Raw genomic sequence first — 23,955 nt, 5'->3', positions numbered from 1 at the left:
AAATGGAGACTCTATATACAACAGTCCTTTCTGACCTCAGAGCAACAGCTGTTACTTCATGACTCTTCTGTTATGATTCCACCTGGAAACAGGATCCAGTAATCCGACTATATCATATTGATCCATTTTGTCTCAAGTCCACATGACTGTATCATAGGCATACAAGGCTCTTTTGTTGCTGCTCTCTTACCACTCCTAGCCAGCCAAACTAAATTTCCATCTAACTATTTGTTCTTTATTTTTCCTCACCGTCTCCTGTATACTCTAATCCCTTCTCTAATTCCCTATACATTATCCTTTCCCACCCCTAACCAGTGTGGCCTTACAACACCTACAGTACCTTCAGCTACATAATGCCTTCTCTTGCACCCCCCCCCCTTGATCTTTAATACACCGTTCGGCTCACTGCTAAACATATTCAGTGACTTCTTGGGAAGGGCCCCTCCAGCCCGCTCCTGCATCATTTCCTCTTCTCTTTTCTTTCACTTCTGCTCTCCAGCTTAGTCTCTCTCTCACGTCTCTCCTTTCCTTTTATAGCTCCCTCTAACTTCCTCGTTTTTCTCCTTCCTCTCTGCTTAATTCTTTTTCACGTATGTTTTTTTTTCTTCCCACTTTAGTATTCAACCCATTTACTTGACTCTCAACACAGTCTCAGTAATCTGGAACATAATCACTACATTATAACCTATTGTCACCTTCATATCTCTGGATATGATATAGCATACTGTTCCACACCCTTCTACATCTCTGACTCACAACACACCTCTTCTTCTTTCTCATCAGTTTTCAGAGTCTCTCCTCAGATTTCCTTACTGATGGTACTACAATTAGGTGTTTTCTTTTCATCTTCTGAATTCCCCTCAGAGGTATCAAGTATATGGTAAATTTCTATGTTCAGATTTTCTATAAATAATTCTTACTATTGCCTGTTTTGATTATTATGTCAATACATTTAACAACAATGTTTTGTTACTGAGATACATCCTTGGAGTATTTCTCCTGCTAATTGAAAATCCAATAAAGTTTCTCTAAAAAAAAAAATGAATACCATGACAGGACCCTGCCCATACTAGCAATCTGCCCCACACCCATAGGGGAGGCTGATGAGGGAACCCTACCTGACCTCCTGCAAGCCACCAAAACCACCCACTCCCTTGACCAGATTCCCACTGGGGCTTGGCTAAGCTCCCAGCAAACAAGTCAGACTGTACAAACAACTCTGTAACCCATGGACATGACCAAATATTGGGTTTCCTCCTTTCTGATGCTTTGCCTGAAGTCTGGGACTCATGGACATGACCAAAGACTGGGTTTCCTCCTTTCTGATGCTTTGCCTGAAGTCTGTAACCCATGGACATGATCAAAGACTGGGTTTCCATCTTTCTGATGCTTTGCCTGAAGTCTGTAACCCATGGGCATGACCAAAGACTGGGTTTCCTCCTTTCTGATGCATTGCCTGAAGTCTGGAACCCATGGACATGACCAAAGACTGGGTTTCCTTCTTTATGATGCTTTGCCAGGCTCTAACTGCAGCTGTCTTCAGTTGTTCTTTGTGGGTCTTTCTGCCTTGAGTTTTGCCTTCAGCAAGTAAAATGCATGCTCAATTGGGTTGAGATCAGGTGATGGACTTGGCCATTGCAGAATGTTCCACTTATTTTTCTTCAAAAGCTCCTGGGTTGCTTTTGCAGTGTGTTTTGGATCATAGTCCATCTGTACTGTGAAGCGCCGTACAATCACCTTTGCTGCATTTGGCTGAATCTGGACTGATAGTATATCTGTAAACACTTCAGAATTCATCCGGCTGCTTCTGTCTTCTGTCACATCATCAATAAACACCAACGACCCAGTGCCACTGGAAGCCATGCATGCCCATGCCATCACACTGCCTCCACCCATGCCATCACACTGCCTCCACCCATGCCATATCCCTGCCTCCACCCATGCAATCACACTGCCTCCACCCATGCCATCACACTGCCTCCACCATGTTTTACAGATGACATGGTGTGCTTTGGTTCATGAGCTGTTCCAAGCCTTTCTCCTCACTTTTTTCTTCCCTTCATTCTGGTACAGATTCATCTTTGTTTCATCCGTCCAAAGAATGCTTTTCCAGAACTGGTCCGGCTTTTTTAGATGTTTTTTGGCAAAGTCTAATCTGGCTTTTCTATTCTTCAGGCTTATGAATGGTTTGCACCTTGTGGTGGACCCTCTGCACTTGCTCTCGTGAAATCTTCTCTTGATTGTAGAGTTTGACAATGATACACCCCCCTCCTGGACAGTGTCCTTCACTTGTCTGGATGTTGTGAATGGACTTTTCTTTACCATAGAGAGGATCCTGCAATCACCCACCACTGTTGTCTTCCATGGACGCCCATTCCTTTTTTATGTTGCTGAGCTCACCAGTGCGTTCTTCTTTCCTCAGAATGGACCAAACTGTTGATTTTGAGTTGCTGCAATGAATTTTCAGCAAAATGGACTTGCCTGCTGCATCATTTTTTCACTTTGATTTTCGGGGCGTCTTTGAATTCAGTCCTCTGTAGGTCAATCATTTTCATTTCCATCAATGATGGGGCGTCCTTACGTTCCTCACACATTACCCTGTCCATGTCAGTATAGAGATCCAGCAGGAGATTTTTCCCCATTGAGATCTGATGGGTTTTCAAAGTTTTCCTTTCATTTTTTGAGCAGTGTGTATCAGGAGAGCCTAATATCACTCTGTCTAATATACACGTTATATATATGCCACCCATTCATAACTTGGGCGTAAGGTGTCACCTGGTAGATAGAGGCTCGGCGCCTATCACTGCCACAGCTCCCAGTTCAGGGACAATTGGGCCCCAATATCCTCCTACAATATATATTATAATATCCCCTCTTTTCTCTAACAGTTTTGGATGTGATATCTATTTAAAATAATTAATGTGACCTGACCTCCAGTCTTCAGACTGCTACACTCATCTCCTTCCTCCGACCACCCGTCTGCTACTCTCGTCTCCTTCCTCCGCCCACCCGTCTGCTACTCTCGTCTCCTTCCTCCGCCCACACGTCTGCTACTCTCGTCTCCTTCCTCTGACCACCCGTCTGCTACTCTCGCCTCCTTCCTCCGCCCACCCATCTGAGGACTTACACCTCCCTGGCCTCCATCCTGCCTGTTAGTTGGCTGTAGTCTTTGGTGACGCTGCGCATCCTCCGAACTCCACAACACAGAGAACGTTTGTACAATACAGACGAAGAATAAAACAAACAGATAAAATGAGAAAAAATGTTGTTACAGAACAACAGAAAGTATTTAAAGCAGAAGAGACAACAATGGGAAGGTGATGTCTCCATGTCACCCTGACTGTACATATTTTTCAAGTGAAACCCTGAAAAGGACGTTTCTAGAGATCCTGCCGGGTAGATAAAGAACTTTACTATAAATGCAACAAAAAGAACACATCTGAGCTGGACAAACTGCTCATAAATGGTCCGTCTGTACAGGATAGATAGAGATGTGGGAAGACCTCACAGGTCCCATGGCAGGCTAAAGCCCAACTCCAATTAAAACCTGCATTTTATTTTGGATGGAGGAACCTGGAGCCTCTGTCAGATTTTTATTCCCTACTCAATCAAAAAAAAAAAAAAAAGTACCTAGTAAATTATTATTACATCGAGTTTATATAGCGCCAAAGGGTTTGCTCAGCGCTGTACAATAAGGGGGACAATACATGGCACAGTACAACAAAAACAGACAGCGTACAAGGGGTAAGAGGGCCCTACTCTTTCAAGCTTACAATCTAGGAGGGAGGGGGTAGTGGAACAATAGGAAGTGGCTGAGGGGGATGAAGTGGTGGGAGGAATGAGGGAGAATGGCCGTTAGGTGAGGGTGGGGTAGGCTTCCCTGAAGAGATGGGTTTTGAGGGAGCGCCTGAATGTGGGGAGGGAAGGCGACAGTCGGATGGATTGGGGTAGTGAGTCCCAGAGGATGGGGGAGGACCTGGAGAAGTCCTGCAGTCGTGAATGGGAGGAGGAGACCAGGGAGCAGGATAGAAGGAGGTCCAGTGAAGAGCGAAGGGTACGGGTAGGGTGGTACTTGGGGATCAGGTTGGTGAGGTAGTCAGGGGCAGTGTTATGAACGGCTTTGTAGGTCAGAATTAGAAGTTTAAATTTGATGCGTTGGGCAATCGGGAGCCAGTGGAGGGAGAGGCAGAGGAGGGTGGCAGAGGTGGAGCGAGTGGTGAGGTGGATGAGTCTGGCCGCTGAGTTCAGGATGGTCTGGAGCGGGGAGAGCCTGCACTGGGGTAGGCCAGTGAGAAGAGAGTTGCAGTAGTCAAGGCGTGAGATGATGAGGGAGTGTACAAGAAGTTTGGTGGTGTCTGGGGTGAGGAAGGTACGTATCTTGGCAATATTGCGGAGATGGAGCCTGCAGGTGTTTGTAAGTGATTTGACATGAGGTTGGAGGGAGAGGTTCGAGTCAAGGATGACGCCAAGGACTTTGGCTTGCGGGGCGGGAATGATAGTGGTGTTGGTGGTGGTGATGGATAGGATGGGGGGGGGGGGGTGTGGGCAGGGGGAAAGACGAGGAGTTCGGTTTTGGAGAGGTTAAGCTTGAGGAAATGGAACGACATCCAGTCTGAGATGTCGTTTAGGAGGTGAGGGATGCGGGTGGAGATAGTGGGGGTGAGGTGAGGGGTGGAGAGGTAAATGTGGGTGTCGTCAGCATAGAGGTGATAATTGAAGCCATGGGAGTGTATGAGTGTGCACAGAGAGGAGGTGTACATGGAGAAGAGAAGGGGTCCAAGGACAGAGCCTTGGGGGACCCCAACAGAGGGGGGAGGGAGGGGGAGGTGGCACCATTGTAGGTGACGCTGAAGGAGCATCGGGATAGGTAGGATGAGAACCAGGAGAGAGCGGTATCTCTGATGCCAAGGGAGAGTAGTTTATTAAGGAGTGGGGGGTGGTTGACTGTGTCGAAGGCCGCAGAGAGGTCCAGGAGAAGGAGGACAGAGTAGTTGCCCTTGGCTTTGGCGTTTAGTAGGACGTTAGTGATTTTGAGGAGGGCAGTTTAGGTGGAGTGTAGGGGACGGAAGCCGGACTGTAATGGGTCAAGGAGGTTATTGTCAATAAGGTGGGCGCTTAGGCGATCATAGACTATGCGCTCAAGGAGCTTGGAGGTGAGTGGCAGCAGGGAGATGGGTCTGAGGTTGTTGGGGTCTGCGGGATCCAGGGAGGGCTTTTTGAGGATGGGGGTGATATGTGCGTGCTTTAGGGGGGAGGGGAATGCGCCAGTAGAGAGGGAGAGATTGAAGATGTGGGTGAGGGAGCGGATGAGGGAAAAGGGGGGTGACCGGAGGAGTTGAGAGGGGATATGGTCCAGGGGACATGACAGTGGGAGGATGCTGTCGTGTAGGCGGTCGGCGGCTGAGTGGAGGGGGGCCGGGTTCAGGTTGTGGAGATTGCGGCTGGTGATGGTTTGGCGGTTTTGGGGGGGGGGAGTTGGGGGAAGGGGAGATGGAGAACGTGATGAGGTGGTAGTCAGAGAGAGGGAAGGGGGTGTTAGAGAACTGGTTGAGGGTACAGAGGTGGGAGAAGACGAGGTCCAGGGTGCTCCCTCCGATGTGGGTGGAGGATTGAGTGTGCTGTGTGAGCGCGAAGGAGGAGGTTAGGTGGAGGAATTGGGAAGTGGCCGGGTTGTTGTCGTTGATGGGGATATTGAAGTCCCCGAGGATGACGGTCGGTAGCTCAGAGGAGAGGAAGAAGGGGAGCCAGGCGGCGAAGTTGTCCAGGAAGTGGGGTATGGACCCAGGAGGTCTGTAGATCACTGCGATCCTTAGGGGGGTGGGTGAGAAGAGTCGGATGCAGTGCGCCTCAAAGGAGGGGAAGGATAGAGAGGGTGGGTTAGGGAGGACCTGGAAGGTGCTCAGCGGTGAAAGGAGCAAGCCGACACCACCACCTCTGCGATCGCTCAGTCTTGGCGAATTGGTCCAGATGAGACCTCAATGGGTGAGTGCCGCAGGGGAAGTGGAGTCGGTGGCCTGTTCCCAGGTTTCGGTGACTGCTAGGAGGTTTAGGGAGCGAGAGATGAAGAGGTCATGGATGGCGGTAAGCTTGTTGCAAACCGAACGGGCATTCAGGAGTGCAACCGAGAGAGGGGGGATAGGTATGGGGAGGAGGGGTAAATGTATGAGGTTGAGGGGGTCGCGTCGGCTGGCGTGAGCAGGGGGGGCTCTAGGGGGGGGGTGAGGTGGTGAGGGGCCAGGGTTCGGGGAGATGTCCCCAGCTGATATGAGAAGGATGAGGGTGAGGAAGGTGGCATGGGAACGGGAGGTGTAGGAGCGCGTGGGTCTGGAAGTGGTGGCAAGTGGGTCAGCGGGGAAGTGGAGTAGCAGGAGGAGGTGGTGGGTGCCGTAATGGGGAGAGGGGAGAAGCGAGGGGGTGATATAGAGCTGCTTAGTGGGGGTGGGCGGGTAGAGGGAGGCGGTTTTAGGGATGGAGGAGAGGAGGACGAGGAGGAGGAGCACGGGCGGCATGTTGGGGTGAGCGGGGTGCTGGAAAGGTAAGGGGGGTGAAGGGGTGCTGGTCAGGGATGGCAAAGCAGAGTGTCCGAAACGCATTTGAAGGAGTGCTGGTCAGGGATGGCAAAGCAGAGTGTCTGAAACGCCGTGGGAGGTGAGGGGGTGCAGGTCCGGGATGGTGAAGCAGAGCGTCTGTAGCACTGTGGAGGAGACTATTGAGTTCTTCTGTGAGGGGAGAGTGGAGGGCAGCAGGGATAGCAGCTGGTTGGTAGTAGTCTGCGGGTGAAGTAGGTTGGTGTCTGTGGGTGCGGCAGCACGTCATCAGTGGGTGCGGTGATTCGGTGAGCGGAGGGGTCATAGGGCGCGACGTCTGGGGTGCGGTAGGCGCGGTGTCTGGTGATGCTGGTGGCTCGGAGATCGGAGAAGTTGAGGCCAGGTGTTGAGGGATCGGTGTCGGGAGGCGCTGAGGGTGCTGAAGGGCCCGGCGTCAGGAGAAGTGGAAGGGTCGTCGTCAGGAGGTGGTATGGATCGACGTCTGGAGGTGGAGTAGGCTAGGCGTTGGCAGCTGTAGTAGGCTCGGCGTCCGTGAACGAAGTAAATATAGGCACTCATCTCTTGATAAGTCCTTTAAAGTCTTTAAAGTGACCCCTCACCTTGTAGAACCACCCGTTCAGTTTAAAATAGAAATGAAAGGTAACACATTTGTGTATAGATATAAAAAAAACACTATAAATACCCTTTTTTATAAGTGATCACATTCCCTCTGTTCTCAGCATCATAGGGAGCTCAGAGAGCTGGAGAGGATAAACCTCAGCACACCGATCTTCCCAGTGAATGGCTGTATAAGGGGCAAGACAAGTCTGGTCATTGAAGGAGAGCAGGCTGAGTTTTCAGCATACCTAGAGAGTAGAGAGAACTGACCACACTGAGCTCTCAGGCTAGGAAAGCATAGGAACTGGCAGGAACAGCAGGGATCAGTGCTGGGACAAGGTCATCTACAGCCCAGGGCATACATGTCAAATTGCATGCCACCGGCCCAAGATGTATGAGCATTATGTCTAAGCAAAAATCCCCCCCCCCCAAGAAAAGAAAAAAATTGACCACTAATCTGCATTCTTACCCTCTAAGCATAAATTCCCCCTCCTCCCAGTACATGTCCACCCCCAACTGAAATCCCCCTTTCCAGCACATATAAATAACAAATAATGGAAAATATCAACTAGTGCTCCAGGGGCGCTCGTGAGCAGCAGCCAGGATGGCTGCCTTCTGATTTTCTTCCTCGGCCGCCGGACACATCGGCCAATTTCCGACCCTCAGGGGAGGTCCCCCTGATTGCTCGCTGGCCCCTGACCCTCCATGAACCCTATGGGCAAGAAAACGCGGGCCGCCCGCGCCTCCAGCGCCCGGCGGGCTGCGCCAGACTTTGCGGCCTACCCTCCAGAGGTCGCGACTGAAGCCGCGGCCTCGATTTTGGGCCGGCCGCCGGAGGCTTCCGCGATCCCGGCCGCGGGTCCACGGCTCCCACCGGGGGCTGCAAATGATGCCCATGACTGTGGGTCCCCCGCTTCCGCTATCCGAGGATCCTGATGGTATGGGGGACCTGGAAGCAGAGATATCCCAGCATTCTCCCGCTCCATCCTTGCGTGATGCTGAGCTCCAGCGCCACTTTAAGTGTATGCTGCAGGTGGAATTGTCATCTGCTACCTCCAAGCTGGCCGACCGTCTTTCGCAAGAAATTCGGGAGTTGGGCACCCGGACGAACGATCTCGAAGATAGAATGGACGCTGCGGCCACTGTCATTGAAAATCACGAACAGGATTTGTGCGACCTCAAGAAAATATCAAATAGTGCTCAAAACATCAAAATCATGCAGGTGATATTGTGTAGTCGTGGTCACATCACAGGTGCAAATCCTCAAGTGGCCAAAATGCCCCCTCACCTCCTTAGAAGCCAGCTCCCTTCTAGGATCACACCACGATCCTTACAGGTATTATTGGTCACAGGTCAGTCACCTCACTTGGTGTCCTCAATGGTGGCACTTACTCCTCTCCATAAAGACCTTCTCCAGCCACTGGTATCAGCAACACTGCTCACCCTCCACCCTCGGGGATCTACGGGCAGAGCGACGCATGGGTACGTTGTTCTGGCTGTACTAACACAGGAGGGCGCTGCATGCCCGAGCAGGTGTGCAGCGCTCCCCACCCACGACAGCTGTGGGACACAGCAGAATGAAGATCCCAGTGAATGAGACCCGGTGATCATTAGCAACATTAGCAAAGTCCTTACGAATCAATTTGATTCATAACAGTTCCGCTTCTCTTCCTAGTGATTGGTTACCATGTACCATGTGACCAGCTCTAGCCAATCACAGATCACTATGAGGTTGAACTGTCATAACCTCAACTCATTCATGACCATTCAAAACAAGCTTTGATCTTCATTCCTCCTGCAATGCAAAGTGTAAAAAAAAATCCCTGATCACCCCCCAGAGTAGTACAATGTTACTATGGTAACGATGTATTACTTTGATGAAAGTAATTTTTAAATAAATAAATAATGTAAAAAATAAACTAAAATAAAAAATACCGTATTGAAAATTAAAAAAAAAAAATTTAACTTTTTTTTTTCAACCCGCCTGCCCGCATTTTGTGGGTGAGCAGCGGCTTTGAGCAAAGCGACTTAACCTTATGCCACTTTCTATTATTGGGGTGTGAACACACCTGCGCCCTCTTGCTGCCCCCCCCGGTCAGTCCAGGGAGAGAAGAGTGAACACGGAACCGAATAAAAGCAATACATTTTACATGCACACGTTCGATTAGCACATTTAACCCTTTGATCTCCCCTATTAACCCTTTGATGGCCCCGTCACCCAGCCAGTGCCATTAGTACAGTGTCAGTATATAGAATGTTTCACTGATCACTGTATTCCTGCCACTAGTGACATCAGATGACGTCAGGGTCAGTTAGCGCCCCTCCCAGCCAGGGTCAGCTAGCGTTAGATTGCCCGCACACCATCGCACTCACGCTATAAGTCGCTGATCTCCCCCATTACTAGTATAGTGTTTGTACGGATCAATATAGTGATCACTTACAGAACTATACTAGTGCCTGAGACAGTAAATAGACAGTCAAAATATGAATAGTTCCATATAGATAAAATATAAATATATAAATGTTAAAATCCAATCCGGCTTGTGGAAAAATCCAGTAAATGATTGCGCTTACCACAAAAACATACAAACAGAGCGTTGTATGTATAAGATGGACATCAGGGCCTGGTCAGCAACTAGAACAGCATAATGGGAAAAACACAGCCCAGGTCAAACAAAGAATTTCCCTGGTGATCTGTGGTTCCCTGGTAATCTAATGGCGTCTGTTGGGTGGATCCCCTAACATGTTTCGAGCCACGTTCGTTGTCAAAGGGGTGATTTTTTTTTTCACCCCTTTGACAACGAGCGTGGCTCGAAACATGTTAGGAGATCCACCCAACAGACGCCATTAGATTACCAGGGAACCACAGATCACCAGGGAAATTCTTCGTTTGACCTGGGCTGTGTTTTTCCCATTATGTGAGTTCTATACTTTATATTTTACTGTTCACCCATTAAAACATACTTCACTATCATTGCCCATTTTGCTCTGGCTCATCATTTATGAGCGTTACCAAGGTGGTGTGATCCAGATGAACAGTGCGTGGAGAGGACTTCGTTGGACCTGCTGGTAAAACCGGAGATGACCGTGGGGGGTTTCCACCATTCCTGGAAGTCTCATATGGTGACCGGATGCTGTTCTAGTTGCTGACCAGGCCCTGATGTCCATCTTATACATACAACGCTCTGTTTGTATGTTTTTGTGGTAAGCGCAATCATTTACTGGATTTTTCCACAAGCCGGATTGGATTTTAACATTTATATATTTATATTTTATCTATATGGAACTATTCATATTTTGACTGTCTATTTACTGTCTCATCCATCTTTATATTGATGGTTGATATACCATTTAGCGCTGCATACCATTTGTATATTTTGTTTTTTTGGTGTTGAGGATTGCCTTGTGTGCTAGCTGCTGTCTTGTGATTTGCGCACACTCACCCTGTTTCAGTTTATACTAGTGCCTGCTTAGTATAGTGCCCACAAAAATGCAGAGTTAGCAGGATGGGCCCCGTTCCCGGTCAGCACTAGTGTTTAGCCCCCCCGCTGTTTTTCATGGCAGATTTGTAGCAATGGATTGTGGGCCAAGGCAATTTATACACAACAATACATTGCCGCCACCCAAATTCAGCTCTTGCTGGACAATTCACATGGAAACCAATCACGGTTTCTGAATTTAAAACTCTATTGAGACGAACCCTCAACATGGGCGTTACAGAAAAAAATTAATGCCGGCCATATTGGTCCACAGACCCGATTCATCGTATGTCCGTGTTCTCTGCTGTTACATATATGTCCAACATGGACCAGCAATGTACTGGTACGTCGCTGGACTTTGGGTGGTTATACCGGGATGATGCTTGCAGCTACAGACATCATCCCGGGACCGTTTTTTTTTTAGCTGGTTATCAGCTTTCATGTAAAAACAATCCTAGTGACAAATTAGCTGCAGGATCATTTTTACAAGCAGCAGAAATGGACATCCCCCGCCTCTTTCCACTGCTTTCTTAGGCTCTCCTGGATCCAAGCATGCAGCCGGCAGTTCTGCTGGCTGACCATAGAGCTGAACAGAAACCAGAATGGCTCCAATCATCTCTATAGTCTAAGAAATTGGAAGCTATGAGCATTTCATCATTTCCCTTTTGCCGGACTTTAACAGCGCCATTTTTACTTTGGGAAGTCATCTGATCACAGCGATCTTGGTGAGATTAGATAATATAAGGGCAGAGGAGAGATCTAGAGTCTGATAGACCCCAGATTTCTCAAAAAAGAATACCTGTCACTGCCTATTGCTATCACAGGAGATATTTACATTCCTTGTGATAACAATAAAATTGATTAAAAAAAAGAAAGGTACAGTGTAAAAAAAAATGACCCCACCCCACCCCCTTCCTGTGCTCATGTGCAGAGATTGCACCATGCATGTGAGGTATCACCGCAAACATCAGATCGAGGACAGTCATTCTAGCACTGGACCTCCTGTGTAAATCTAAAGTGGTGACCTGTAAAGGCTTTTATAGCATTGCCTATCAATATTAAACAGTTACAGTGGGGCAAAAAAGTATTTAGTCACCACCAATGGTGCAAGTTCTCCCACTTACAAAGATGAGAGAGGCCTGTAATTGGCATCATAGGGAGACCTCAACTATGAGAGACAAAATGAGAAAACAAATCCAGACAATCTCATTGGCTGATCTGGAAAGAATTTATTTGCAAATTATGGTGGAAAATAAGTATTTGGTGAATATGAAAAGTTCATGTCAATACTTTGTTATATATCCTTTGTTGGCAATGACAGAGGTCAGACGTTTCCTGTAAGTCTTCACAAGGTTGGCACACACTGTTGCTGGTATGTTGGCCCATCCTCCATGCAGATCTCCTCTACAGCAGTGATGTTTTGGGGCTGTCGCTGGGCAACACGGACTTTCAACTCCCTCCAAAGGTTTTCTATGGGGTTGAGATCTGGAGACTGGCTAGACCACTCCAGGACCTTGAAATGCTTCTTACGAAGCCACTCCTTCGTTGCCCGGGTGGTATGTTTGGGATCATTGTCATGTTGGAAGACCCAGCCATGTTTCATCTTCAATGCCCTTGCTGATGGAAGGAGGTTTGCACTCAAAATCTCACGATACATGGCCCCATTCATTCTGTCCTGTACATGGATCAGTTGTCCTGGTCCCTTTGCGGAGAAACAGCCCCAAAGCATGATGTTGCCACCCCCATGCTTCACAGTAGGTATGGTGTTCTTTGGATGCAACTCAGCATTCTCTCTCCTCCAAGCACGACGAGTTGTGTTTCTACCAAACAGTTCTATTTTGGTTTCATCTGACCATATGGCATTCTCCCAATCCTCTTCTGGATCATCCAAATGCTCTCTAGCAAACTTCAGACGGGCCGGGACATGTACTGGCTTAAGCAGGGGGACACGTCTGGCACTGCAGGATCTGAGTCCCTGGCGGCGTAGTGTGTTACTGATTGTAGCCTTTGTTACGTTGGTCCCAGCTCTCTGCAGGTCATTCACTAGGTCCCCCCGTGTGGTCCTGGGATTTTTGCTCACCGTTCTTGTGATCATTTTGACCCCACGGGGTGAGATCTTGTGTGGAGCCCCAGATGGAGGGAGATTATCAGTGGTCTTGTATGTCTTCCATTTTCTAATTATTGCTCCCACAGTTGATTTGTTCACACCAAGCTGCTTGCCTATTGCAGATTCAGTCTTCCCAGCCTGGTGCAGGTCTACAATTTTGTTTCTGGTGTCCTTCGACAGCTCTTTGGTCTTCACCATAGTGGAGTTTGGAGTGTGACTGTTTGAGGTTGTGGACAGGTGTCTTTTATACTGATAACAAGTTCAAACAGGTGCCATTGATACAGGTAATGAGTGCAGGACAGAGGAGCCTCTTAAAGAAGAAGGTCCAGGTCTGTGAGAGCCAGAAATCTTGCTTGTTTGTAGGTGACCAAATACTTATTTTCCACCATAATTTGCAAATAAATTCTTTCCAGATCAGCCAATGAGATTGTCTGGATTTGTTTTCTCATTTTGTCTCTCATAGTTGAGGTCTCCCTATGATGCCAATTACAGGCCTCTCTCATCTTTGTAAGTGGGAGAACTTGTACAATTGGTGGTGATTAAATACTTTTTTGCCCCACTGTACATAGTTTGTTGCCATTGCACAGGCATGCGCAATTTTAAAGTATATGATGTTTGGTATCTATTTATTCAGCTAACATCATCTTTTGTATTTTATTTAAAAATTGTTCAATATACTGTGCATTAAGATTAAAATCTTTTTCCAAAAAAGTAGCGTTTAAAAAATTGCTGCGCAAATACTGTGTGATGTAAACAAATGGCAACACCCACCGTTTTATTTTTTTAGGGCCTCTGCTTTAAAAAAAAAATAATCATGTTTGGGGGTTCAAAGTAATTTTCTAGCAAAAAAAACGTTTTTTCATGTAAACAAAAGTGTTGGAAAAGGCTTGGTATTCCAGTGGTTAGACGAGTGGGTGATGTTTGGCAGACGCGTCTAATTTTGGCCCTGAAATACCAGGATAGTAGAAGCAGCCTCCCCCCCAAATGACCCCTTTTTGGAAAGTAGACATTCCAATGCATTCACTAAGAGGCATGGGGAGTATTTTACAGATCTCATTTGTTTCCACAAGTTTTTTGGAAAATGAAGAAAGAAAACAAAAATGTATTTTTTCTTTTCTTTTTTTCCTTTTTCAAACCCTGTGACAAAAATGAAGTCTGTAAAATACTCACCATGCCTCTTACCAAATTCCTTGGGGTGTCTACTTTCCAAAAAAGGGGTCATTTGGGGGGGAGGGGCTTCTACTATCCTGGCATTTTAGGGCCTCTGAAACTGTGAGAGGTGGTGAGGAAAGGATATGAGGAAATATGCCCATTGCGGGTGCAATGCTGCCCAGGCTCCTGCAACCAAAAATAATACATTCACTTTTTTTTCTGCAAAACTATCAGAACTTAATATTTTTTCTGCAAAGGTGAACTTATCCTTTAAATGTCAATTGTCTTCGTTTCTAATAGGTGTTTCAGTCATATTTCAGGTTGTCAGTAAAAAATGTGCCCTGACTGGAATGTTTCCATGTTTTCTCTTTTGAAAAAGTTGCAACGGGTTGACAACTCTACGTGTATAATTGTAGAAGGGCGGAGTCACGATGCAGCCGAAAAAAGCATAACTTTTAGAGAATAAAGTTTCCTTTTTCTGGTTTTCATGAACATTCTTCCGTGGTCCATCCACGAGAAGGATCCTTTACCCTGAGCACTGCGGGGATTACAGCAACTGCTGCAGCACCAGTGATCTGCAACACAGACCGGCCGACTCCATTAACCCCGACGTGGCCTTCTAGGTAAGTCTGCTGACAGCTGATTGTTATCCCGCTCTATATCCAATGTGCTTCGAAATGACTATAACCATTTGAAGAGCCGCCATTTTCTGGGACGTTTTGTTTACAAGTTTAAATCCATATTTTTTTGCTAGAAATTTACTTATAATCTCCAAACATTATTATATTATGTATGTGTATATATCAACATACAGTATCTCATGGAAGTGAGTCCACCCCTCCCCCAGACTGTATACTATATATATATATATATATATATATATATATATATATATATCCAGTACCTCATGGAAGTGAGTCCACCCCTCCCCCAGACTGTATACAATATATATATATATCCAGTATCTCTCAGAAGTGAGTCCCCCCTCACATTTTTGTAAATATTTGATTCTCTCTTTCCATGTGACAACACTGAAGAAATGACACTTTGCTACAATGTGACGTAGTCAATGTACAGCTGGTATAACATGACATGTAAATTTTTTGTCCCCTCAAAATAACTCAACACACCGCCATTAATGTCTAAACCAGCACATTTACATATACAAGCTGTATAGAGTCGATTCATCAGAAAATGTTTAGTGAGAACAGCTTTGGATACAAGTTTCATAGCTTCAGTATAAACTGGTCACTGCAACGACCAATATTCAGTTTTGAAAGTCTTAGGTTGTCAGTTCTGACATCTTAGTCTTCACACACGTTTTCCTTTCATGGCAGGTTCCCATATAACTGGGAATGTCTTATAACTAGAAAAGTGCTGGAGTTAAAGGGGAACTATCAAGATAGAAACAGGGGCAGACTGACCATTGGGGAACTCGGGCAGTGCCCGAGGGCCCGGGGTCAGTAGGGGGACCCATGAGATATCCCTGGTACCTTTCATATGCTTTTTTGGGTGTGGTTTGAGTGTGGGCGAGGACATGGGGGCCCCATGATCCCCTATTGCCCGGGGGCCCCATGAGTTGTCAGTCTGCCCCATGGATAGAAAGAAGGTAGACTCCTGGGGTCATCATCCTGATACTGGTTTCCCTACGTACTGAGCCACTGACCTTCTACAGGTATGAAGGACGGAATTCTGATATCTTGGTCCTTGCTGAGAATTGATAAAGGCTCCTTCCCCATTCTCTATTATAGACCACCAAGCCTAACTTTGGCCCAGTAGTTTTTATTTTTAAGAGCAATTCTGTGCAATAAGGAAATGCAATGAGTGAGCTAGTTGTGGTATTAAATAAACACTGCAACTTTAGCTTGCTATGGAGGCACCTGCTGCTCCGTGTGTCCATTCCGTGACTCAGCCCTGCCCCCCTATATTCTCATTGGCTCACTGGCTGTGGTTGATGGTGGTGGGAGACAATGGCTCCCACTTCTGTCTCAGCCGGCGAGAAGGGGGAGTCCTGGGATAGCCGAGACTCCAGTGAACATTGTTGGATAGAGGAGGCTTAGGTGAGTATTAGGGTGGATGCTGCACACAGAAGGTTTTTACCTTCATGCATAGAACGTATAGAACGTATGAAGGTATAAAACCTGGAGCCTTTAGAACCACTTTAATATGCATCTGTATAAAAGCCTGTAAGAATATTTCAGGGAGCACCTCACAGGGTTAGTTGTAGGGCAGCAGGATTGTAGATCCTTGGTCTGTGCTGTGTAATTTCCTCTATCACCAATCAGTGTGATGTGTGAATCTGATTGGTGGTTGAGACCATCAGGCTTTCTGTATGTGGAATTCAACATGGAGTCTGCAGAGGGAGTTCATGCGTCACAAGAAGCGCATTCAAGGATCACCTGATTACTAAACAAAAAGGACTGTGGAAGATGAAGTCAAGAACAAAAAACAAACAAGCAATTCCCAGCATGCACCTTATCCATCAGCAAAGAACGCCGGACTAATCTACTTCTCTTTCATCATAGGGTCCTTCATTGTACAAATTTACAAATGTATGTTTAGACTACAAAGGCATTCCAGTTACATGTGATTCTACTTCATGTAGGTCTCAGCAGTGGGACATACACTCACCGGCCACTTTATTAGATACAATTGCTTGGTAACACAAATTGCTAATCAGCCAATCACATGGCAGCAACTCAATGCATTTAGGCATCTAGATGTAGTGAAGACGACTTGCTGAAGTTCAAACCGAGCATCAGAATGGGGAAGAAATGGGATTTACGTGACTTTGAATGTGACATGGTTGTTAATTCCAGACGGGCCGGTCTGAGTATTTCAAAAACTGCTGATCTACTGGGATTTTCACACACAACCATCTCTAGGGTTTACAGAGAATGGTCCAAAAAAGAGAAAATATCCAGTGAGCAGCAGTTGTGTGGAGGAGAATGCCTTGTTGAGGTCAGAGGAGAATGCGCAGACTGGTTGCTGTGACATTCGGATGGTAGGGTCAGAATTTGGCATAAACAACATGGAAGCATGGATCCATCCTGCCTTGTATGATGGGTTCAGGCTGGTGGTGTCATGGTGTGGCAGGAATTTTCTTGGCACTAGCAAGGTGGACATAATAAAATGGCTGGTGAGTGTATACTGTATACATGAATTGATTTAAGGACAAACTTACCTGAGAGTCAATCACTTATCTTCCCATATGAGAGCAGTTTTGCTGATTGGTCCTCCACTGTCATGGGGGCAGGGATGGGGAGAGACCTCAGCCCTCTGTAAGCTCTGACTAGATTGACTCAAAGCTTACACAAGGTTTCCTTTTCTTAGTTCTCAGCAACCATATACAGAGTGATAGAGGAGCAAAAGGTAAGGTACATATGTGATATTTGGGAGAGTGGACGTGAGGTTTACTTGTTGATCTGCCCCAAATGACACAGGACAGGTTCACTTTAAACTGATAAAGCAGCTGCCTAGTACAGCGATGACTGAGTCAGCACAAGATGGGGGACACAACTGTGATCGACTGACACCTGACTGTGGAAGAATGTCATGTTTATGTAATGTATGTCCTGTAAGAACAGCCAATCATGAATTCATATTTTTCTGATTTCAGCAATGTCCAAAGGTCCATGAAAGAGAAAGTCTTTAATATTCTCGCAGATTATCTCTCCCTCTTCTGTGGTCAGCGATGGCGTCTGCTGCTCTGAGAACTGAGCTGGAATGTTTCCTCTGTAAGAACATTTTTGCAGATCCTGTAATGCTGAGATGTGGACACAACTTCTGCCGGGACTGTATTGACCGTGTGCTGGATACACAGGAGGGGTCTGGAGGATATTCCTGTCCTGAATGCAAAACAAAGTTCAGGGGTCGTCCTGCACTGCAGAGGAACAAGAAACTGCGAAACATAGCGGAGAGTTTCCAGTATTCTCTGCCAGATCAGAAGAAGTCCAGAGTCTTCTGCAAGGTGGAAAAACTGAACGTGGCTTCTGGGAAGAAGAAGAAGAAGAATAAACTGAGGAATGTTCTGCATAAACTTCTGACACAGAGAGAGGAGATGGAGAAAAGAGTCCAGAGTCTGCAGGAACACAGGAGGAAAGTAGAAGAAGAAGCAGTTGGTGACACCAAGAGAGTCATTGCCCTGTTTAAAGATCTCAGGAGGTGGCTGGAAGACCTGGAGAAGAGAGTCCTGAGGGACATCTCCGGGAGGGCAGAGCGGGTCTCCATCTTCATCCGGGATCTGGAAATAAAGAAGGAGGATCTGTCCAGGAAGATGCGTGACATTGAGGAGATGTGTAACATGACGGATCCACTGACTGTCCTACAGGAATCAGACACAGGTGACTTGTGTGATACTGAGGATGGAGATAATGAGGACAGAGAGAGACATGAGGAACTCCTCCATGATGGAGGGGGGCTGGATATGGCTGGAATCTTAAAAGAGGTAAATATAGCCTTCTATATACAGAAACCTGCAGACATATTACTGGATGTGAACACAGCTGGCAATAAGCTACATATATCAGTTGACGGGAAAACTGCATCCTGGTCAGATAGAAACCAGAATCGCCCAGAAACACCAGAGAGACTTACAGATCATCTTCAGGTATTGAGCAGGCAACGTTTCTCATCAGGTCAACACTACTGGGAAGTGAATGTGGAGGGATCAGATTGGTGGAGAGTTGGAATGTGTTACCCCAGTATGGACAGGAAAGTTTTGCAGGCAGGATTAGGAAGGAATGACAAGTCCTGGGGTTTGCTGAGGTCTAGAAATCAGTATTCTGTGAGACATGACGGTAAAGAGATCCCCTTATCTACAAACATCCCCAGTACCAGAGTCAGGATATATCTGGATTATGAGGCCGGCCGGATCTCCTTCTATGACCTGTGTGACCCAATCCGACACCTCCACACCTTCACCACCACCTTCACTGAGCCCCTCCATGCTGGGGTAGGTGTAGTGAGAGGTTGTATAAAGATCTGTGGGGGAAAGTACTGAGATGTGAGAACTCCACCCAGAAACTGGTGACATCACAGGAACGGAGGATAGAATTGTTAATTGTAGAGCCAATACTTGAAGATAGTGATAACTTTCACCACTTCCTGTCCAGCCCATGTACATAAACGGACGGAAGGGAGCAGTGCGAAGCGGGTTACCATTTATAAATAGCCCCCGTATTAACTGCCTGTGCGCGCTCCCTAGGAGGACACAGCGGAACACCAATCACTGTACGGGACCTCTGTGTGAGGTTTCGATTCATGTGTTCACTGATTGGCCAATCAGTGATCACATCAATAGTAGCAAACACAATGTCACTTCTGACATCATTGCTTACTACGTGTGAAATCTGTGAATGATCACAGAGATCACATGGTACTGGACTATTCACAACAGCCTTGTACCATGTGACAAGCTGTGACCAATCACAGCTCTCACAGTATTTCTCAACGGCTGCAGGAATGAAGCCAGAGAGAAGGAGAAATCATTGCAATCAGTGTAAAAAAAAGAAGAAAAAATCTTCATCACCCCCCACAAGTAGTACAGTGTCACTATGGTGCCACTACTGCTAGGGTGACGATATGTTAACAATAAATAAATAATATATTTTTTTTAAAATATGAAAAATTATAATTTTTGGTTATAAACTAATTTGGGTTATTTTTTTTTTAATTAAAAATATAACTGAATACATTGTGGCTAAGATTTATGAAGAAAAATTATTCATTTGCAAAATGTTATAAGAAAAACACTTTTTTAAAACATTTTTGGACATTTTCATTTATATAGCAAAAAAAATACAAATCCAAGCGGTGAACAAGTACCACCAAAATAAAGCTTTATCTGTCTCAAAAAAAGCTAAAACATTCATATGGGTACAGTGTTGCATGACCGCGCAATTGTCATTCAAAGTGTGATAGGGCTGAAAGCTGAAAATTGGCCTGGACAGGAAGGGGGGGGAGGGGGGGGGGAGGGGTGTCCGGACTGGAAGGTGTTAAATATCACAATTCATTAAATAGACACGATCATAACTACAGAGTATGCCTGACTTTCCAAGAACAGTCACCAGATTTAGAGATTTGTCTCTGGAAATGACTATAATCAGATTCACAATTACGTTTATTTTTATTAATATATTTGCAAAATTATCCATTTTTATTATCTATTAGTAAGTACAGTTTTAGTGCAACAATAAAAGGTGATGGATCTTTTGTTCTTCATTGTTCTGTATTTTTCGGTGTATGTATGTAATCGATGCTCGAACATTACAAGCGCACAGTGTAAGAGGACTTTCTGCACATCACCTTCCATCGAACGCCAGCAAGATCTCATGTGCCAGATGCCATTTTCATACAGACATATTCATGAGCCACAAGATGGGATCGCTGATCAGTTTGGACAGATTTAGTCTGTTAAGGTGGGAATACACGACTAGAAAATCGACCGATCGGTCATCCGACCACCGAGAGGCGTTCGTTGTTTGGTCAAAATCGTGGCCCACATTAACCAATCTAAAAAAATTGTTCATCGGGGAATACGTAGTGTTGATGCCTTCTGTACAAGTGGAAGTGATGTGGTGTGCATGTGACCTTGTAGCCACGCCCTTCCGACCAGAGCGAGCGATATACACAACAATTACCAGCAATGAGTATAATATAATTTATCACATGATCTGTATACATAATGAGTGATACATAATATATAATCTGCAGAATTCTGGCTTCATGATCTCATTAGGCCGATCTACTTTTAACATTTGGATTTTTTGTTTGTGTTTAAAAAGATTCCTCGGACATAAACATCCGGGTCATCTTCTGCTTTCGATCATGCATGATATTGCTCCCGCATTCACTAAATCCGCTCCCCCCGGGCCCCGCATTCACTGTATCTGCTCTCCCCGGACCCCGCATTCACTAAATCCGCTCCCCCCGGACCCCGCATTCACTGTATCCGCTCTCCCCGGACCCCGCATTCACTGTATCCGCTCTCCCCGGACCCCGCATTCACTATATCCGCTCTCCCCGGACCCCGCATTCACTAAATCCGCTCCCCCCGGACCCCGCATTCACTGTATCCGCTCTCCCCGGACCCCGCATTCACTGTATCCGCTCTCCCCGGACCCCGCATTCACTGTATCCGCTCTCCCCGGACCCCGCATTCACTGTATCCGCTCTCCCCGGACCCCGCATTCACTGTATCCGCTCTCCCCGGACCCCGCATTCACTATATCCGCTCTCCCCGGACCCCGCATTCACTATATCCGCTCTCCCCGGACCCCGCATTCACTATATCCGCTCTCCCCGGACCCCGCATTCACTGTATCCGCTCTCCCCGGACCCCGCATTCACTGTATCCGCTCTCCCCGGACCCCGCATTCACTGTATCCGCTCTCCCCGGACCCCGCATTCACTATATCCGCTCTCCCCGGACCCCGCATTCACTGTATCCGCTCTCCCCGGACCCCGCATTCGCTATATCCGCTCTCGCCGGACCCCGCAGTCGCTATATCCGCTCTCCCCGGACCCCGCACTCGCTATATCCGCTCTCCCAGGACCCCGCATTCACTATATCCGCTCTCCCCGGACCCCGCATTCACTATATCCGCTTTCCCCGGACCCCGCATTCACTATATCCGCTCTCCCCGGACCCCGCATTCACTATATCCGCTCTCCCCGGACCCCGCATTCACTATATCCGCTCTCTCCGGACCCCTCATTCACTATATCCGCTCTCCCCGGACCCCGCATTCACTGTATCCGCTCTCCCCGGACCCCGCATTCACTGTATCCGCTCTCCCCGGACCCCGCATTCACTACATCCGCTCTCCCCGGACCCCGCACTCACTGTATCCGGTCTCCCCGGACCCCGCATTAACTGTATCCGCTCTCCCCGGACCCCGCATTAACTGTATCCCCTCTCCCAGGACCCCGCATTCACTATATCCGCTCTCCCCGGACCCCGCATTCACTATATCCGCTCTCCCGGACACGGCATTCACTATATCCGCTCTCTCCGGACCCCTCATTCACTATATCCGCTCTCCCCGGACCCCGCATTCACTGTATCCGCTCTCCCCGGACCCCGCATTCACTGTATCCGCTCTCCCCGGACCCCGCATTCACTATATCCGCTCTCTCCGGACCCCTCATTCACTATATCCGCTCTCCCCGGACCCCGCATTTACTATATCCACTCTCCCCAGACCCCGCATTCACTATATCCGCTCTCCCCGGACCCCGCATTCACTATATCCGCTCTCCCACAGAACATGGAATTTTTTAAATAAATATAAACTGCTAAATACATTTCCTCATCAGCAGTATATAGCAGTCTTGTGACTTCTATCAGTATCCAGCTGAGTACTGGTTAAAGCTTGTAGGAGGAGTTTTCATTCTCCTCTCACTGCCCTATGAGATTGCAGGACCCCTGACCCTCTGTCTGGAGAGTGCTGATTGGTCCTGTGCTGATAACATGCACCCTCCCAGGAAAAAGAAAAAACTCTCTATCAATACACCAAACTGAGCATGTGCAGAGTGCCCCCCAATGCTGTGTTATATCAGGAGATGAAATGGGGACTGCAGAAGAAATGGACGATCAGAGAAGACAGGATCAAACATCCTTATACCACAATGCAGAGCATTAACCCCTTCGGTTCCACAGTGAGTATAACAAGCATGCTGTACTGCATCTACAGACTGATTGTACTGTTGGGGGTTTAGGAACACTTTAAGTCCCGTCCATGATGGTATTGGGTCTGAGGAGTGATGTAAGCCTCCCATGACTTCTAATTAAGCCCCATTGCCATCTCATAAGCCTTCTAGCAGAGTATCTGACAGGCTGTAAGCTAGGCTCACTATAATTGGGGGTCATGAACCTCCAGAGCCAGAGACTTTAAGGAAGCCCTGTTGTAAAATATCCATGGAAACATCCCTTGGTCTGGTGTAGCTGATCATAAATCTTCCCTGTAGGTAAAAGGAGTATCTCCTAAATGTGCATATGTATGAGGAACAATGAGGAACGACCTGTAGTGTGCATGCAAGCAGCTCACCTTAATCTGGCCTTGTGTCCCCCAAGGTGGTGGAGAGTGGTCCTCGTGTCCCCCAAGTCGGTGGAGAGCGGGCCTCGTGTCCCCCAAGGCAGTGGAGAGCGGGCCACTCCTTGTGTCCCCCAAGGCGGTCGAGTGCAGGCCACTCCTTGTGTCACCCAAGGCGGTCGAGTGCAGGCCACTCCTTGTGTCACCCAAGGCAGCGAAGAAGAAACTGTAAGCTGAAAACCGGAAGTCAGAAACCAGAAGTTGGCTTCACAACAAGGCTTGGAGCACAAGTGTAACGGAAATCGATCCCCGGGGCCTGGAGATCGCATTGCAAGCCACCCGCTCCATTGCAAGCCACCCGCTCCGTCTGTGCTCCCCACAAAGGGATTTCCCCTCGCATTTGGCGAGCAGATATTTCAAGCCCTGTATTAGTGATTATGTCACAAGGAATATATTTTCCTCTTGAAATTTCTTGTAACTGTGAAAAGCAACATAGAGGATATTTGTGGTTTCTGCTCAGACTGTCACCTGCTAAATTACGACAGACCCTTGTGACAGGAAATGTGGGGGAGGAGTCAGAGCTTAGCTCAACTCTGCAAACTAAAACCTTACATATTTAAGGGAAACTCTGCACTAGCTGGGTGCTACCACATTGGTTCATATTAAAGGGGTACTCTTCCATTACTGCCTCAATATCAGTGCCCATCAGAGCTGCCTTTCAGTGCCAACCATAATTGCCAGTCAGCTCCACCTATCAGTGCCAGTCAGTGATGCCTGTCTGTGCCAGTCAGTACTGCCTAACAGTGCCCATCAGTGCTACCTATCAGTGCCCATCACTGCCACCTAATAGTTCCAAGTAATAGCACCAATCGGTGCCACCTATCAGTGCCACCTATCAGTGCCATATATGAGTGCTGTCTTTCAGTGCCATCAGTGATGCCTGTGAATGCCCATCAGTGCCACTTACCAGTACCTCATATCAGTGCCGCCTATCAGTGCCCATCAGTGCAGCCTATCAGTGCCCATCACTACAGCCT

General features: G+C 47.2%; 2 protein-coding genes across 2 annotated transcripts in view; one reads left to right on the top strand and one right to left on the bottom strand.

The window, feature by feature from the left end:
- The window catches only part of LOC149441018 (NACHT, LRR and PYD domains-containing protein 3-like), a 116,015-nt gene extending 92,709 nt beyond the window's left edge, over positions 1-23,306 (bottom strand). The window contains exon 1 of the mRNA XM_089657854.1: positions 22,934-23,306. The gene's annotated coding sequence lies outside the window, so the exon portion shown is untranslated. The remainder of the gene's footprint in view (positions 1-22,933) is intronic.
- Positions 14,320-20,105, top strand: LOC149441019 (nuclear factor 7, ovary-like). The gene is made up of 2 exons (XM_089657853.1): positions 14,320-14,506; positions 17,503-20,105. Exon 2 carries the CDS (start codon positions 17,578-17,580, stop codon positions 18,883-18,885), a length of 1,308 nt encoding a protein of 435 aa, XP_089513979.1. The 5' UTR covers positions 14,320-14,506; positions 17,503-17,577; the 3' UTR covers positions 18,886-20,105.
- Positions 23,307-23,955: the final 649 nt, after the last annotated feature.

The sequence above is a fragment of the Staurois parvus genome, unplaced genomic scaffold (assembly GCF_062004578.1).
Source record: "Staurois parvus isolate SC_StPar_1 unplaced genomic scaffold, SC_StPar_1.0 ptg001036l, whole genome shotgun sequence".
In the NCBI taxonomy this organism is placed as follows: Eukaryota; Metazoa; Chordata; class Amphibia; order Anura; family Ranidae; genus Staurois; species Staurois parvus.
The sequence above is the reverse complement of the archived record's forward strand: the minus strand, read 5'-3'. Positions and strand labels throughout refer to the sequence as shown.

Coding starts and splice junctions, on each gene's coding strand:
- LOC149441019 (XM_089657853.1), top strand. CDS start 17,578: ATGGCGTCTGCTGCTCTGAGAACTGAGCTGGAATGTTTCCTCTGTAAG.